Here is a 17,768-nt window from a genome sequence, read left to right as displayed (position 1 = left end):
GAGAGCACAAAGAGAGGGAGAGAGTGCAAAATAGAGGGGGGAGAGAGAGAGCGCGCAAAAGAGAAGGGGAGAGAGAGAGAGTGCAGAAGAGAGGGGGGAGAGAGAGAGCGCAAAAGAGAGGGGGGAGAGAGAGAGGGCAAAAGAGAGGGGGGAGAGAGAGAGAGCAAAAGAGAGGGGGAGAGAGAGAGCGCAAAAGAGAGGGGGTGAGAGAGCGCAAAAGAGAGGGGGAGAGAGAGCGCGCAAAAGAGAGGGGGGTGAGAGAGAGAGCAAAAGAGAGGGGGAAAAAGAGAGCACGCAAAAGAGAGGGGGGAGAGAGAGAGCACAAAAGAGAGGTGGGAGAGAGAGTGTGCAAAAGAGAGGGGGAGAAAGAGCAAAAGAGAGGGATGGGGAGAGAGACAGAGCAAAAAAGAGGGATGGGGAGAGAGACAGAGCAAAAGAGAGGGGGAAGAGAGAGAGTGCAAAAGAGAGGGGGAAGAGAGAGAGCGCAAAAGAGAGGGGAGAGAGAGAGCGAAAAAGAGAGTGGGGAGAGATCGCAAAAGAGAGGGGGGAGAGAGAGAGCGCAAAAGAGAGGGGGAGAGAGAGCACAAAATAGAGGGGGAGAGTGCAAAAGAGAGGGGGGAGAGAGAGCGCAAAAGAGAAGGGGAGAGAGAGAGAGCGCAGAAGAGAGGGGGGAGAGAGAGAGCGCAAAATAGAGGGGTAGAGAGAGCGCAAAAGAGAGGGGGAGAGAGAGCGCAAAAGAGAAGGGGAGAGAGAGCGCAAAAGAGAGGGGGGAGAGAGCGCAAAAGAGAAGGGGAGAGAGAGAGCGCAAAGAGAGAGGAGAGAGAGCACAAAAGAGAGGGGGAGAGAGAGCGCAAAAGAGAGGGGAGAGAGAGCGCAAAAGAGAGGGAGGAGAGAGAAAGCAAGAGAGAGGGGGAGAGAGAGAGCGCAAAAGAGAGGGGGGGGAGAGAGCAAAAGAGAGGGGGGAGAGAGGGCAAAAGAGAGGGGGAGAGAGAGCGCAAAAGAGAAGGGGAGAGAGAGAGCGCAAAAGAGAGGGGGAGAGAGAGCACAAAAGAGAAGGGGAGAGAGAGCGCAAAAGAGAGGGGGGAGAGAGCGCAAAAGAGAAGGGGAGAGAGCGCAAAGAGAGAGGAGAGAGAGCACAAAAGAGAGGGGGAGAGAGAGCGCAAAAGAGAGGGGAGAGAGAGCGCAAAAGAGAGGGAGGAGAGAGAAAGCAAGAGAGAGGGGGAGAGAGAGAGCGCAAAAGAGAGGGGGGAGAGAGAGAGTGCAAAAGAGAGTGGGGAGAGATTGCAAAAGAGAGTGGTGAGAGAGAGAGAGCGCAAAAGAGAGGGGGAGAGAGAGCACAAAAGAGAGGGGGAGAGTGCAAAAGAGAGGGGGAGAGAGAGCGCAAAAGAGAAGGGGAGAGAGAGAGAGAGCGCAAAAGAGAGGGGGAGAGAGAGCGCAAAAGAGAAGGGGAGAGAGAGCGCAAAAGAGAGAGGGGAGAGAGCGCAAAAGAGAAGGGAAGAGAGAGAGCGCAAAGAGAGAGGAGAGAGAGCACAAAAGAGAGGGGGAGAGTGCAAAAGAGAGGGGGAGAGAGAGCGCAAAAGAGAAGGGGAGAGAGAGAGAGAGCGCAAAAGAGAGGGGGAGAGAGAGCGCAAAAGAGAAGGGGAGAGAGAGCGCAAAAGAGAGGGGAGAGAGAGCGCAAAAGAGAGGGAGGAGAGAGAAAGCAAGAGAGAGGGGGAGAGAGAGAGCGCAAAAGAGAGGAGGGGAGAGAGCAAAGGAGAGGGGGGAGAGAAAGCAAAAGAGAGGGGGAGAGAGAGCGCAAAAGAGAAGGGGAGAGAGAGAGAGCGCAAAAGAGAGGGGGAGAGAGAGCACAAAAGAGAAGGGGAGAGAGAGCGCAAAAGAGAGGGGGGAGAGAGCGCAAAAGAGAAGGGGAGAGAGAGAGAGAGCGCAAAGAGAGAGGAGAGAGAGCACAAAAGAGAGGGGGAGAGAGAGCGCAAAAGAGAGGGGAGAGAGAGCGCAAAAGAGAGGGAGGAGAGAGAAAGCAAGAGAGAGGGGGAGAGAGAGAGGGGGGAGAGAGCAAAAGAGAGGGGGGAGAGAAAGCAAAAGAGAGGGGGGAGAGAGGGAGCAAAAAGAGAGGGGAAAGAGCAAAAGAGAGGGAGAGCAAAAGAGAGGGGGCGAAAGAGAGCGCAAAAGAGAGGGGGAGAGAACACAAAAGATGGGGGGAGATAGCAAAAGAGAGGGGGGAGAGAGCAAAAGAGAGCGGGAGGGAGAGAGCGCAAGGGGTGGGACCGCGTACTGCATAAAATGGCCTGTGTGAACGGGCTTTAGGACTAGTATATACAGGGAGTGCAGAATTAGTATTTTGACCACATCATCCTCTTTATGCATGTTGTCTTACTCCAAGCTGTATAGGCTTGAAAGCCTACTACCAATTAAGCATATTAGGTGATGTGCATCTCTGTAATGAGAAGGGGTGTGGTCTAATGACATCAACACCCTATATCAGGTGTGCATAATTATTAGGCAACTTCCTTTCCTTTGGCAAAATGGGTCAAAAGAAGGACTTGACAGGCTCAGAAAAGTCAAAAATAGTGAGATATCTTGCAGAGGGATGCAGCACTCTTAAAATTGCAAAGCTTCTGAAGTGTGATCATCGAACAATCAAGCTTTTCATTCAAAATAGTCAACAGGGTCGCAAGAAGCGTGTGGAAAAACCAAGGCGCAAAATAACTGCCCATGAACTGAGAAAAGTCAAGCGTGCAGCTGCCAAGATCCCACTTGCCACCAGTTTGGCCATATTTCAGAGCTGCAACATCACTGGAGTGCCCAAAAGCACAAGGTGTGCAATACTCAGAGACATGGCCAAGGTAAGAAAGGCTGAAAGACGACCACCACTGAACAAGACACACAAGCTGAAACCTCAAGACTGGGCCAAGAAATATCTCAAGACTGATTTTTCTAAGGTTTTATGGACTGATGAAATGAGAGTGAGTCTTGATGGGCCAGATGGATGGGCCCGTGGCTGGATTGGTAAAGGGCAGAGAGCTCCAGTCTGACTCAGACGCCAGCAAGGTGGAGGTGGAGTACTAGTTTGGGCTGGTATAATCAAAGATGACCTTGTGGGGCCTTTTCGGGTTGAGGATGGAGTCAAGCTCAACTCCCAGTCCTACTGCCAGTTTCTGGAAGACACCTTCTTCAAGCAGTGGTACAGGAAGAAGTCTGCATCCTTCAAGAAAAACATGATTTTCATGCAGGACAATGCTCCATCACACGCGTCCAAGTACTCCAAAGCGTGGCTGGCAAGAAAGGGTATAAAAGAAGAAAATCTAATGACATGGCCTCCTTGTTCACCTGATCTGAACCCCATTGAGAACCTGTGGTCCATCATCAAATGTGAGATTTACAAGGAGGGAAAACAGTACACCTCTCTGAACAGTGTCTGGGAGGCTGTGGTTGCTGCTGCACGCAATGTTGATGGTGAACAGATCAAAACACTGACAGAATCCATGGATGGCAGGCTTTTGAGTGTCCTTGCAAAGAAAGGTGGCTATATTGGTCACTGATTTGTTTTTGTTTTGTTTTTGAATGTCAGAAATGTATATTTGTGAATGTTGAGATGTTATATTGGTTTCACTGGTAAAAATAAATAATTGAAATGGGTATATATTTGTTTTTTGTTAAGTTGCCTAATAATTATGCACAGTAATAGTCACCTGCACACACAGATATCCCCCTAAAATAGCTATAACTAAAAACAAACTGAAAACTACTTCCAAAACTATTCAGCTTTGATATTAATGAGTTTTTTTGGGTTCATTGAGAACATGGTTGTTGTTCAATAATAAAATTAATCCTCAAAAATACAACTTGCCTAATAATTCTGCACTCCCTGTATATATATATATACATATATATATATATATATATATATATATATATATATATATATATATATAAATATAGTGACATCAACAACCAGGGTTTCAGAGCTGGGGCAGTAAAAAGGGATTAGTCTTAGAGATTAGAATATTGCTTGAGCTAGGGAATAGCTAATTGGTAAGAAAGAGAGTGGGAAAGTGATAGAAAGGTTAGCGAGAAAGAAAGGGACAAAGTGAGAAATAGATAAGTTAATGAATGCAAGGGGAAGAGTGGTAGAGGGGATATATTAATATAGGAGGACCAGAGAAGGGCAGAAAAGAATGTAGTACCATTGTTTTGATCTGTATATTTCAGGGTTATGGCTTTTCATCTGCATGTGTGTAGACACTTCTTTGTGTGTGTGCGTGTATGTGAGCATGTGTGTGTTTGAGTATGTGTATGTATGTGTAGGTATGTGTGTGTTTGTGTGCATGTATGTGTAGGTATGTGTGTCAGACTCTGTGTGTGTTTGTGTGTGTGTATTTGTGTGCGTGAGTGTGTGCACGCATGTGTGTATGGATGCTGTGTGTGTGTGTGTGACTGTGTGTGTGTATATGTATGTATGTATGTATATGTATGTTAGACTGTGTGTGTGTGTATGTGTATGTGAGACTCTGTGTGTGTTTGTGTGCATGTGAGACACTGTGTGTGTATGCGTGAGACTGTGCGTGCGTGTATATAAGTGTGTGTGTGTATGTTAGACTCTAATATGTGTGTATATGTATGTGTGCGCGTGTATGTGTGTGTGTGTATATGTGTGCGTGTGTGTATATGTGTGCGTTTGTTTATATATATATATATATATATATATATATATATATATATATATATATATATATATATTTGTATGTGCATGCATGCGACTGTATGTGAGACTCTGTGTGTGTGTGTATGTATGTGTGTGATGGGGGTAAGTCCCTTTCAGTCCACAAAGCACAAGGATTTTGCTTTAATTGTGGGACCACACTCCATCCATTGTGCCACAAAATGATCCAAAAACACATTTCTATAATACCACCCAATATACTTTTTACTAATATGAGCTCACCCAATACACTTTTTACTAATATATATATACTACCTCCTCCTAATTTGGCAGGGCTCTAGCTCAGACTTTGCATTATTCATTGAACATATCAACTTGAACACAATTGGTTTAAAATTCACTAGTGACCTGAGTGATAATACCATGCACTTTCTAGATATTAAACATGGAAGGGAACTGCACTCCAAGACCGGATCAGGTACACATCCTGTGACTCAGCAACATCCAGCCCTGGGTGCTAAATAGCACTCCAAAAAAGCTGTGATGTCACCAGAGCCACAGGCAGTTAACCCCAGTCCGGAATGGGTGCAAGAACCAAGGGAGATTACAAATAAAAAGTAATACAACACATAGAAACACCCAGCACTCCCCAGTTAGCTCACAGCTAAGATAAAATCACAACTGGAAAGGTTAGTCACCGCATCTGGCCAAATGGGAAAGCTCAGGCACCACGTCAAGGTCCTTTCCATAGCCTGAGTCCCTAACACAGGCACACCATCATGCGAGCTCACAGAGCCAAACAAACTGAGAACAAAGAAGGGGTGCACAGGTGGCTGTAATCACCCATAGAAAATACAAAACATGGAAGGGAACTGCACTCCAAGACCGGATCAGGTACACATCCTGTGACTCAGCAACATCCAGCCCTGGGTGCTAAATAGCACTCCAAAAAAGCTATGATGTCACCAGAGCCACAGGCAGTTAACCCCAGTCCGGAATGGGTGCAAGAACCAAGGGAGATTACAAATAAAAAGTAATACAACACATAGAAACACCCAGCACTCACCAGCTAGCTCACAGCTAAGATAAAATCACAACTGGAAAGGTTAGTCACCGCATCTGGCCAAATGGGAAAGCTCAGGCACCATGTCAAGGTCCTTTCCATAGCCTGAGTCCCTAACACAGGTACACCATCATGCGAGCTCACAGAGCCAAACAAACTGAGAACAAAGAAGGGGTGCACAGGTGGCTGTAATCACCCATAGAAAATACAAAACATGGAAGGGAACTGCACTCCAAGACCGGATCAGGTACACATCCTGTGACTCAGCAACATCCAGCCCTGGGTGCTAAATAGCACTCCAAAAAAGATGTGATGTCACCAGAGCCACAGGCAGTTAACCCCAGTCCGGAATGGGTGCAAGAACCAAGGGAGATTACAAATAAAAAGTAATACAACACATAGAAACACCCAGCACTCACCAGCTAGCTCACAGCTAAGATAAAATCACAACTGGAAAGGTTAGTCACCGCATCTGGCCAAATGGGAAAGCTCAGGCACCACGTCAAGGTCCTTTCCATAGCCTGAGTCCCTAACACAGGCACACCATCATGCGAGCTCACAGAGCCAAACAAACTGAGAACAAAGAAGGGGTGCACAGGTGGCTGTAATCACCCATAGAAAATACAAAACATGGAAGGGAACTGCACTCCAAGACCGGATTAGGTACACATCCTGTGACTCAGCAACATCCAGCCCTGGGTGCTAAATAGCACTCCAAAAAAGCTGTGATGTCACCAGAGCCACAGGCAGTTAACCCCAGTCCGGAATGGGTGCAAGAACCAAGGGAGATTACAAATAAAAAGTAATACAACACATAGAAACACCCAGCACTCACCAGCTAGCTCACAGCTAAGATAAAATCACAACTGGAAAGGTTAGTCACCGCATCTGGCCAAATGGGAAAGCTCAGGCACCACGTCAAGGTCCTTTCCATAGCCTGAGTCCCTAACACAGGCACACCATCATGCAAGCTCACAGAGCCAAACAAACTGAGAACAAAGAAGGGGTGCACAGGTGGCTGTAATCACCCATAGAAAATACAAAACATGGAAGGGAACTGCACTCCAAGACCGGATCAGGTACACATCCTGTGACTCAGCAACATCCAGCCCTGGGTGCTAAATAGCACTCCAAAAAAGCTGTGATGTCACCAGAGCCACAGGCAGTTAACCCCAGTCCGGAATGGGTGCAAGAACCAAGGGAGATTACAAATAAAAAGTAATACAACACATAGAAACACCCAGCACTCACCAGCTAGCTCACAGCTAAGATAAAATCACAACTGGAAAGGTTAGTCACCGCATCTGGCCAAATGGGAAAGCTCAGGCACCACGTCAAGGTCCTTTCCATAGCCTGAGTCCCTAACACAGGCACACCATCATGCGAGCTCACAGAGCCAAACAAACTGAGAACAAAGAAGGGGTGCACAGGTGGCTGTAATCACCCATAGAAAATACAAAACATGGAAGGGAACTGCACTCCAAGACCGGATTAGGTACACATCCTGTGACTCAGCAACATCCAGCCCTGGGTGCTAAATAGCACTCCAAAAAAGCTGTGATGTCACCAGAGCCACAGGCAGTTAACCCCAGTCCGGAATGGGTGCAAGAACCAAGGGAGATTACAAATAAAAAGTAATACAACACATAGAAACACCCAGCACTCACCAGCTAGCTCACAGCTAAGATAAAATCACAACTGGAAAGGTTAGTCACCGCATCTGGCCAAATGGGAAAGCTCAGGCACCACGTCAAGGTCCTTTCCATAGCCTGAGTCCCTAACACAGGCACACCATCATGCGAGCTCACAGAGCCAAACAAACTGAGAACAAAGAAGGGGTGCACAGGTGGCTGTAATCACCCATAGAAAATACAAAACATGGAAGGGAACTGCACTCCAAGACCGGATCAGGTACACATCCTGTGACTCAGCAACATCCAGCCCTGGGTGCTAAATAGCACTCCAAAAAAGCTGTGATGTCACCAGAGCCACAGGCAGTTAACCCCAGTCCGGAATGGGTGCAAGAACCAAGGGAGATTACAAATAAAAAGTAATACAACACATAGAAACACCCAGCACTCACCAGCTAGCTCACAGCTAAGATAAAATCACAACTGGAAAGGTTAGTCACCGCATCTGGCCAAATGGGAAAGCTCAGGCACCACGTCAAGGACCTTGACGTGGTGCCTGAGCTTTCCCATTTGGCCAGATGCGGTGACTAACCTTTCCAGTTGTGATTTTATCTTAGCTGTGAGCTAGCTGGTGAGTGCTGGGTGTTTCTATGTGTTGTATTACTTTCTAGATATTACTTTGATTGGTACAAGAGAGGGTAATATTCAAACTGAGATATATTGTAAACCCATAGCTGGCAATGCTCTCTTGCATGGCAAAAGTTGTCACCCTAGTCATGTGCCTTTTGCAGTGGCTAAGGGTCAGTTCATTAGGGTCAAACACAATTGCACATCAGATAAAGTATATAAACAGCAGTCTCTAGATCTATCTACAAGATTAAGAAATAGGGGTTATCAGGAGAAAATAATCTCTAAGGCAAAACGTCAAGTAGATTTAATGGATAGAAACAAACTAATCCATACAGATAAAAATGCACCCAATGATCATAAAGGTGTTACCTTCGTTACTGAATATAGTGAAGAGTACCCTGAAATATGTAACATTGTAAAAAAACATTTCAAATTTTTGGCAGCTGATGACAAATTGGAACAGTGTATTTCTAAAGGCTTACGTTGTTCATTTAGACGTACTACTACATTGGGGAATATCTTATCTCCCTCAGTGCTTCCGGTTCTAAAAGAACCAAAAAGCTCTTGGCTCATACATAAAGGCATCTTTAAATGTCTTAGTAAATGCAAGGTATGTGAATATGTTTTACCATCTAACATTTTCAGGTCAGAATACACAGGTGAAACATTTCCAATAGAAAGCTGTCTCAAGTGTACTTCAACATACGTTATTTATCTCCTCACCTGTACAGCATGTCACTTGCAGTACGTGGGATTAACGACAAATGAGATAAAAGTGAGAATGCGTAACCACTTGTCTACAATACAGGCTGGACAGGCGACTACAACGCTTGTACAGCATTTTGCAAATAAACATCAAAAAAGTCTCCAAACTCTGAGATGGCAGGCTATTGAACGAGTATACTGTCCCCCTAGAGAGGGAGACAGGGATCGTCTGCTGGGGAAGAGGGAAATGTATTGGATTTTTAAATGACAAACAAGGGTACCTAAAGGATTAAATTCTGAATATGATCTCATTAACCATTGGCAGTGATGATCCCTTTTTCCTCTTCTCCAGCAGACTTTGAACAGCCTTGGTATAGATAGGATCTGATTTAGTTAGAATTAATAGATAGAGTTTGACCATGTTATGCGAGATAAGATAATAAGACAGACATAATAAATAAATAAATTTATTAATAAAGTTAACAGTGATTTATTAAATGGGTTTAATAATCTATCATATCTATATACATAGGTAGACAGACAAAGGATATGAACATTGCAGGTTTTTCCGATATATATACATATATACTGGCTCTTTGTTGTGTTTTCTCTGTATTGAGTATTAAACTATGGTCTATACAAGACTAAACAAAGTAAAACAAAGCATATATGCTCTATTCAGAGAAGTATATATGTATATATAGGTGTATAAGTATATAGCCAATAGACACTATTGATGTATTTTGGACTCATTTTCTCATTTACTTTTTACTTTTTACTCTCTATTTGTTTATTGAGTTTATTGTGTGTCTATCTAAGATGTTCAAATCTAAGTATGTTTAAGACTGTGCATATATATGTGTAACATCTTCTATGTAAATATGCAGTCTTACTCTGGTCTAGCCTAGGTTGGTTTATTTCATTTTACTTCATTTTAATTTTATTTCAACTTGATCTAATATATTAAGATATATATTTCTCTCACTCTTGTTGGTGAAAATAAAAATAACAAAAAACAGCAACAAAAATAATGTAAATGATTAATGATGAACATATGCTTGAGTAACTGACATGCATTTGTAGTTTAACCTATGCATTGTTTAAATATAAAAATAAGTTACTCATACTATACACTCTCTTGAGATTGTTTATCTCCTCTTTATTTATTTACATTATCGACTAAAGTAGTATTTTTGCGATCAGCACTAAGATACTCCTTATATATATTCATCTATTTAAGTATAGTGCTACTATATCAAGGTGGCTCTGTTGCTTTTTAAAGGGTACAGGTGCTAAGTATTATAGCTATGATTACGGCCTGAAGGCCGAAACATGTTAGCAGATACTGTGATTTTGAATGCTGCTTCGTGTACCTCCTGGATGTTTTTAACGAGTTGTTAATAGAGACTTTCTTTTATGAAGACTGACTACTGCACCTTTTTGATACAATATATATATATAATATATACACACACACACCTTTAGGTCAAACTGGCAAATCCAAATCCTGGAAAATAAAGGATAACGTTAGTCAAAAATCTAAGCATTGAAAAGAACAAATGCACAGGTTTACTGCCATCTGCTGTTAGTTTTGTGAACTTCAACTACTTAAGTATATGGGAGAATATAAAAAAGTTTTCTTTGTTCATATTACATTTTGTAAATATATCTTTTCATTTCAAAGAAAGTTTCTTATGTATATATATATACAAATAAAAGTTATATTCTCTGAATATATCACATCATACTACTGTGCTGTTATTATAGAGACTGCAAAGAGATCCCTCTTTCTGATGGACATAAATTCTCATGATTTGTGTTCATGTTCTCTAATCATTGCAGAAAGCCTTTCCACAGCCTCCAGAAGACCATCTCCTGTACTGCCACAACATCCTAAAATATCCCATTTTCTGTATGTTACTTTTTCAAGTTCTAAGTCTACAGATATTTCCAATGGGCTATGTGCACCTTCCAGATCTTGTTTGTTGGCCAACACAAGAAGAGGCATGTTTGTGTCATCATCTTCTAGTAATCTGAAGAGGGTCTCCTTGGCCTCTTTAAGTCTCGTAGCATCTTTACTGTCTACCACAAACACCAATCCATGAGAGTTGGTAAGATATGGTCTCAACATTTGCCGACCCTTGGCCCCCAAGCCAATGTCCCACATTGTAAGGCACATACCATTAACATGATCCAGCGTCTCCACATTGAATCCAACGGTTGGGATTGTGCAGACAGTCATGTTGAGCTTCATCCGATAGAGTATAGTGGTCTTTCCAGCACCATCTAGTCCAAGCATCACAACCCGAGCATTCATAGGGTAGATCCTCCTGCAGAAACATTGTATGCTGCTCACCAAACTGCCCATTCTGAAGTTCTGTTAAACTGAAAATCCCAAGAATATATATATATATAAATATATAAATATATATATATATATAAAACCAAAATTGTTACGCATAGAAAACTGTTATATATCTTACAAAGAATGCAAATTCTGTAGAGGTCAATGCTATCTGACTCCAAGGAACAAACAAACAGTTGCCATTTTCCTTTGAAATGTTCCCCTAGGCCTGTACTGAAGGCAGTGTAACTGTAACTTTAAAGGGCTATTATAGTGATACAATTACATGCTCTTATTATTATTATCGGTTATTTGTAGAGCGCCAACAGATCCTGCAGCGCTATTCATTAGAACATGTCATTTTATCACAAGTGACCCTGAAACACTGTTTAACCCCCCATGATGGGGTTGAATATATAGTTAAATTATCACTCAGAAGCCACAGAGAACTGCTGATTGCAAGCCGAAACTGCAACTAAGCCAATCAGCAGCACTGTTTGCACGGTCAGGTTGCAAAATTATGACATTTCTAGATATCTCGAGATCAGTATGCGAATATTGCATTAAAAATCCATCTGAGATATTGTTTAACGTGCATAAGATAGTAATGTGAAATATTTTCATTATCTCAATAGTTAAACATATGTCTATACATATAAATCTATGTTTCTCTATGTATGTTTATGTATCTCAATGTAAAATCCCTGCGTCAACACAGTTGCTGGGGTTAAACACACAGTTGCAGGGTCACTAGTGATAAAGTTGCATGCTCTAACAAATTACAGTATGTCTTTTTTTCACTATACCGGCCTTTTAAAGGAACAATAAATACATCTCATGTGCCTCCATCTGATCATTGCTGCTGCCATTATGTAACTTAGGATAAACTGCAGGTATCTGTAGGAGAGTTGCTGCACATGTGCAAACAGGTCAGCACTGGAATGTAGTGAAAGAAAGATTTTAACATGGCGACACTTATGAGTGGAGGGAGGTGGGGAATAAACTCAATACTATGCTTATTTAATGTATTTAGTGTTTAACAACCCATTTATGTTTCTTTACCCCTTAGTGACCTGACCATTTTTTTCAATTTTATGAATTGACATTCACTTTAAACTCTTTGCCTAGGAGCCAATTGATAAGAGTAAAGTGAATTGTAAATTTGGAAAAAATACTTTAAACCAGTGGTCTCAAAGTACCGGCCCCAGTGCCATATGTGGCCCTCAAGATAGTTTCATTTGGCCCTTCCTTTTTTAATAGGTAAAATATTAATTTGGGCTGTCAGGTTTTTTTAAGGTTCTAAGGTGTAACTAGTTGATGCTCTATATAGGCACTCAAAAGATAAATATAAAGATAAGTGTCCAGTGTAGATTCCCATGATGCACTGCTTGGATAAATGTAACTTTTTTAAATGTAACTTTTTTTTCCAGAATGATCACTACACTTTGCACTCACAAGATAAATATAGACAACTGTGTATGTCTATTGTGGGCTACAACTAAATGTCACTTCCCGTTCTTAGTATACTCATTTAAAGTAACCCCCATGGGAGAAAAACACTTGGCCAGTGGCCCCCAGAAACACTGAACTTAATACCCCTGCTTTAAACAGACTGCAGGAGATGGGTAAAACATTTGCAGAAAGAGCCTATCCTAAGGAACTTATTGATCAGGAGATTGAACATGTCAACAGAATCCCCAGAGAACAGTTATTAAAGGGGCAGTAAACTTACATACTAAAGTTATATAATTCTGCACATAGTAAAAAGTAATGCCATAAATGTATGCTATTTCTGAACAAAGGGGATCCCAGAAAAGTATTTACAACCATTTGTGCCATAATTGCACATTGTAAATAATTTCAGTGAGAAAGTTTGTGAAAAAGTTAACAATTTTTTTTATTTCATCGCATTTGGTGGTGAAATAGTGGCATGGAATATACCAAAATGGGCCTAAATCAATACTTTGGGTTGTCTACTAAAAAAAATATATACATGTGAAGGGTTATTCATCGATTCCTGACAGATATCAGTGTTCCAATGTAACTATTGCTAATTTTGAAAAAAAAAATGGTTTGGAAATAGCAAAGTTCTACTTGTATTTTTTGAGACCACTGGTTTAAAGTATTTTTTCCAAATTTACAATTCACTATACTCTTATCAATTGGCTCCTAGGTAAAGAGTTTAAAGTGAATGTCAATTTAGATGAATCTGTGCCCGTTTTTTAATACTTCTATTAAAAACAAGGGCACTTTAATTCATCAAAAGTTGCATTTCATTAATTTTCTTCAAATACTTACCTTTTAATCCTGACAACTGCTGCACCGCTTCCTCGGCCCGTCGCAAGCCCTCTTAGGGAGTCCAAAATGACGAATCCGGCTTCCTCCAATCACATTGTTGCCTCAGGCCAAGATTCCCCCAGGGGGGAAGCCGTGATTGGAGAAAGCCGGATTCGTCATTTCTGACGTATGAAGAGGCTTCCAACGGCCAGGGTAATCGCTGGAGCGGCTGTGAAGATTAAAAGGTAAGTATTTGAAGAAAACGAGTGAAATGTAAATTTTGGTGAATTAAAGTGCCCTTGTTTTTAATAGGATTATTAAAAACCGGGCACTGATTCATCTAAATTGACATTCACTTTAAACTCTTTGCCTAGGAGCCAATTGATAAGAGTAAAGTGAATTGTAAATTAACAGACTGATTTAGATCTGCAACAAATTGCAACAGTCAATGTTACCCCCCCCCCCCCATACACCAAAAATGTAATCTATTAAATGGCACCAAGTGGTCTTAATGGTTATTAACCCTTCGTAAATATCAGTTAGGTATTCAAAATTGTAATATTTGTATTGATACCAGTGTGTGTGCTCTTTGTTTCCAGTTTGTATATACGATTGTATAAAGGGAATTCACCTCTGTGTAATTACATTATATGAATCATATTGTTATTTAAATAAAACAATTTAAAGCAGTCTGACAAAAAAATATTGAATAAGAAACCAACTTCCATGAATAAAAAACCAAATTCCGCGAATAAGAAACAGCTTGAATAAGAAACCAACTTCCTTAACGTATATACAGGTATGTGTGTGTATATATATATATATATATATATATATATATATATATATATATATATATATATACAGTTGTATGCAAAAGTTTAGGCACCCCTGTCAATTTCCATGATTTTCATTTATAAATAATTGGGTGTTTGGATCAGGGACCCTTGTTATTTTGTTGATTTGAATACCTGTAACTACCTAGCACTGATAAATTGGAACACACAATTGGTTTGGTGAGCCCATTAAGCCTTGAACGTCATAGACAGGTGAATCCAATCATGAGAAAAGGTATTTAAGGTGGCCAATTGCAAGTTGTTCTCTTTGACTCTCCTGTGAAGAGTGGAAACATGGGGGCCTCAAAACAACTCTCAAATGACCTGTAAACAAAGATTGTTCAACATTATGGTTTAGGGGAAGGCTACAAAAAGCTATCACAGAGATTTAAGCTGTCAGTGTCCACTGTGAGGAACATAGTGAGGAAATGGAAGACAACATGCACAGTTCTTGTTAAGGCTAGAAGTGGCAGGCCAAGTAAAATATCGGAGAGTAAATTGATGGTAAGAACGGTAAAAAACAGCCCACAGACCACCTTCAAAGACCTACAACATCATCTTGCTGCACATGGTGTCACTGTGCATCGTTCAACAACTCAGCGCACTTTGCACAAGGAGAAGCAGTATGGGAGAGTGATGCGGAAGAAGTCTTTTCTGCACACACACCACAAACAGAGTCGCTTGAGGTATGCAAACGCACATTTGGATAAGCCAGCTTTATTTTGGAAGAAGGTGCTGTGGACTGATGAAACAAAGATTGAGTTATTTGGTCATAACAAGGGGCGTTATGCATGGCAGCAAAAGAACACAGCGTTCCAAGACAAACACTTGCGACCCACAGTAAAATGTTCCATCATGCTGTGGGGCCAATGCCGGTACTGGGGATCTTGTTAAAGTTGAGGGTCGCATGTATTCCACTCAATATCAGCAGATACCTGAGAATAAATGTTGAGGAATCAATCACAAAGTTACGCCGGGGCTGGATATTTCAACAAGACAACAACCCAAAACAATGCTCAAAATCTACTCTGGCATTTATGCAGAGGAACAAGTACAATGTTCTGGAATGGCCATCCCAGTCCCCAGACCTGAATATCATTAAAAATCTGTGGGGTGATTTGAAGCGGGCTATTCATGCTCAGCAACCATCAAACCTAACTGAACTGGAGATGTTTTGCAAGGAGGAATGGTCCAAAATACCTTCATCCAGAGTCCAGACACTCATTACAGGCTATAGAAAGCGTCTAGAGGCTGCTATTTCTGCTAAAGGAGGCTCTACTAAATATTATGTGCGGTGCTCAAATTTATGCACCTATCTAATTTCGTTTGGATGCATATTGCACATTTTCTGTTAATCCAATAAACCTCATTTCACTACTGAAATATTACTGTGTCCTTCAGTTATTTGATAGATCAAAATGAAATTGCTGATCCAAACACCCAATTATATATAAATGAAAATCATGGAAATTGTCAGGGGTGCCTAAACCTTTGCATACGTGTGTGTGTGTATGTATAAATCAAGGACAAAGAAACAACTAATAAATAAAAAAATAAGGCAGCACTCAAGAACATTATGTAGATGTCCATTCTGTCTCCTGGAGCAAATATTGTACCCTCATATACAATGGGGGGTAGTTATCAAGCCGTCAACCTCAAATACGCTGGAATTCCGCAGCGTATTTGTGGCAAGGCTGATTCGCCTTAGTTATCAAAGGCTCGAGACCGGCAAAAGTAGAATTTTGTGACGTAAGCATCGATCCGCCGGACTCAGTCCGACACAGATCGATTCTTACGTCACTCCAGATGTTCCGCACACAAGTGCGGCACATTCTCACTACTTTTGCTAGCTATCATAAAACTAGCAGGTACGCTCGGCACTTTTACGGCCCAGCGTACCTGGTTTTCAATCCGCCACCCCTGGAGGCGGCGGATCCCATAGGAATCAATGGGAGTCTGACCATAGCGAAAGTACAAGTTCGCTGCTGACAGACATCCCATTGATTTCTATGGGAGCTGTCTGCACCTAACACCCTAACATGTACCCCGAGTCTAAACACCACTAATCTGACCCCCCCTACACCGCCGCAACTAAATAAAGTTATTACCCCCTAAACCGCCGCTCCCGGAGCCCACCGCAAGCTACTCTATACATATTAACCCCTAAACCGCCGCTCCCGGAGCCCACCGCAACTATAATAAATGTATTAACCCCTAAACCGCCGCTCCCTGAACCCGCCGCAACCTATATTAAACCTATTAACCCCTATCCTGCCCCCCCTACACCGTCGCCACCTATATTAAACTTATTAACCCCTAATCTGCCCCCCCTACACCGTCGCCACCTATATTAAACTTATTAACCCCTAATCTGCCCCCCCTACACCGTCGCCACCTATAATAAATCTATTAACCCCTAATCTGCCCCCCCTACACCGTCGCCACCTATAATAAATTTATTAACCCCTATCCTGCCCCCCACTACGCCGCCGCCACTGTAATAAAATGATTAACCCCTAAACCTAAGTCTAACCCTAACCCTAACGCCCCCCTAACTTAAATATTAATTAAATAAATCTAAATAAATTAACTCTTATTAACTAAATGAATCCTATTTAAAACTAAATACTTACCTTTAAAATAAACCCTAATATAGCTACAATATAAATAATAATTATATTCTAGCTATCTTAGGATTTATATTTATTTTACAGGTAACTTTCAATTTATTTTAACCATGTACAATAACTATTAAATAGTTATTAACTACTTAATAGCTTACCTAGCTAAAATAAAGAGAAATGTACCTGTGAAATAAATCCTAACCTAAGTTACAATTACACCTAACACTACACTATACTTTAATAAATTATTCCTATTTAAAAATAAATACTTACCTGTAAAATAAACCCTAAGATAGCTACAATGTAATTAATAATTATATTATAGCTATCTTAGGATTTATATTTATTTTACAGGTAACTTTGTATTTATTTTAGCTAGTTAGAATAGTTATTAAATAGTTATTAACTATTTAATAACTACCTAGCTAAAAGAAATACAAAATTACCTGTAAAATAAATCCTAACCTAAGTTACAATTAAACCTAATACTACACTATCATTAAATTAACTAAATAAACTACCTACAAATAACTACAATTAAATACAATTACATAAACTAACTAAAGTACAAAAAATAAAAAAAGCTAAGTTACAAAAAATAAAAAATTAAGTTACAAACATGTTAAAAATATTACAACAATTTTAAGCTACTTACACCTAATCTAAGCCCCCTAATAAAATAACAAACCCCCCCCCAAAATAAAAAAAATCCCTACCCTATTCTAAATTAAATAAATTTCAAAGCTCTTTTACCTTACCAGCCCTTAAAAGGGCCATTTGTGGGGGCATGCCCCAAAAAGTTCAGCTCTTTTGCCTGTAAAAGAAAAATACAACCCCCCCCAACATTAAAACCCACCACCCACATACCCCTAATCTAACCCAAACCCCCCTTACAAAAACCTAACACTAATCCCCTGAAGATCATCCTACCTTGAGTCGTCTTCACTCAGCCGAGCCACCGATGGAACTGAAGAGGACATCCGGAGCGGAAGAAGTTA

The 17,768-nt window shown here is 41.1% G+C and overlaps 1 protein-coding gene across 1 annotated transcript; it reads right to left on the bottom strand.

Annotated features, from left to right (window-relative positions):
• Window positions 1-9,140: 9,140 nt before the first annotated feature.
• LOC128663325 (uncharacterized) lies at window positions 9,141-11,057 on the bottom strand. Its single transcript, XM_053717600.1, has one exon. The coding sequence runs from the start codon at window positions 11,055-11,057 to the stop codon at window positions 10,497-10,499; it is 561 nt and encodes a 186-aa protein (XP_053573575.1). The 3' UTR covers window positions 9,141-10,496.
• Between the last annotated feature and the right edge of the window lie 6,711 nt (window positions 11,058-17,768).

The sequence above is a fragment of the Bombina bombina genome, chromosome 1 (assembly GCF_027579735.1).
Source record: "Bombina bombina isolate aBomBom1 chromosome 1, aBomBom1.pri, whole genome shotgun sequence".
NCBI classification, from domain to species: Eukaryota; Metazoa; Chordata; class Amphibia; order Anura; family Bombinatoridae; genus Bombina; species Bombina bombina.
The sequence above is the reverse complement of the archived record's forward strand: the minus strand, read 5'-3'. Positions and strand labels throughout refer to the sequence as shown.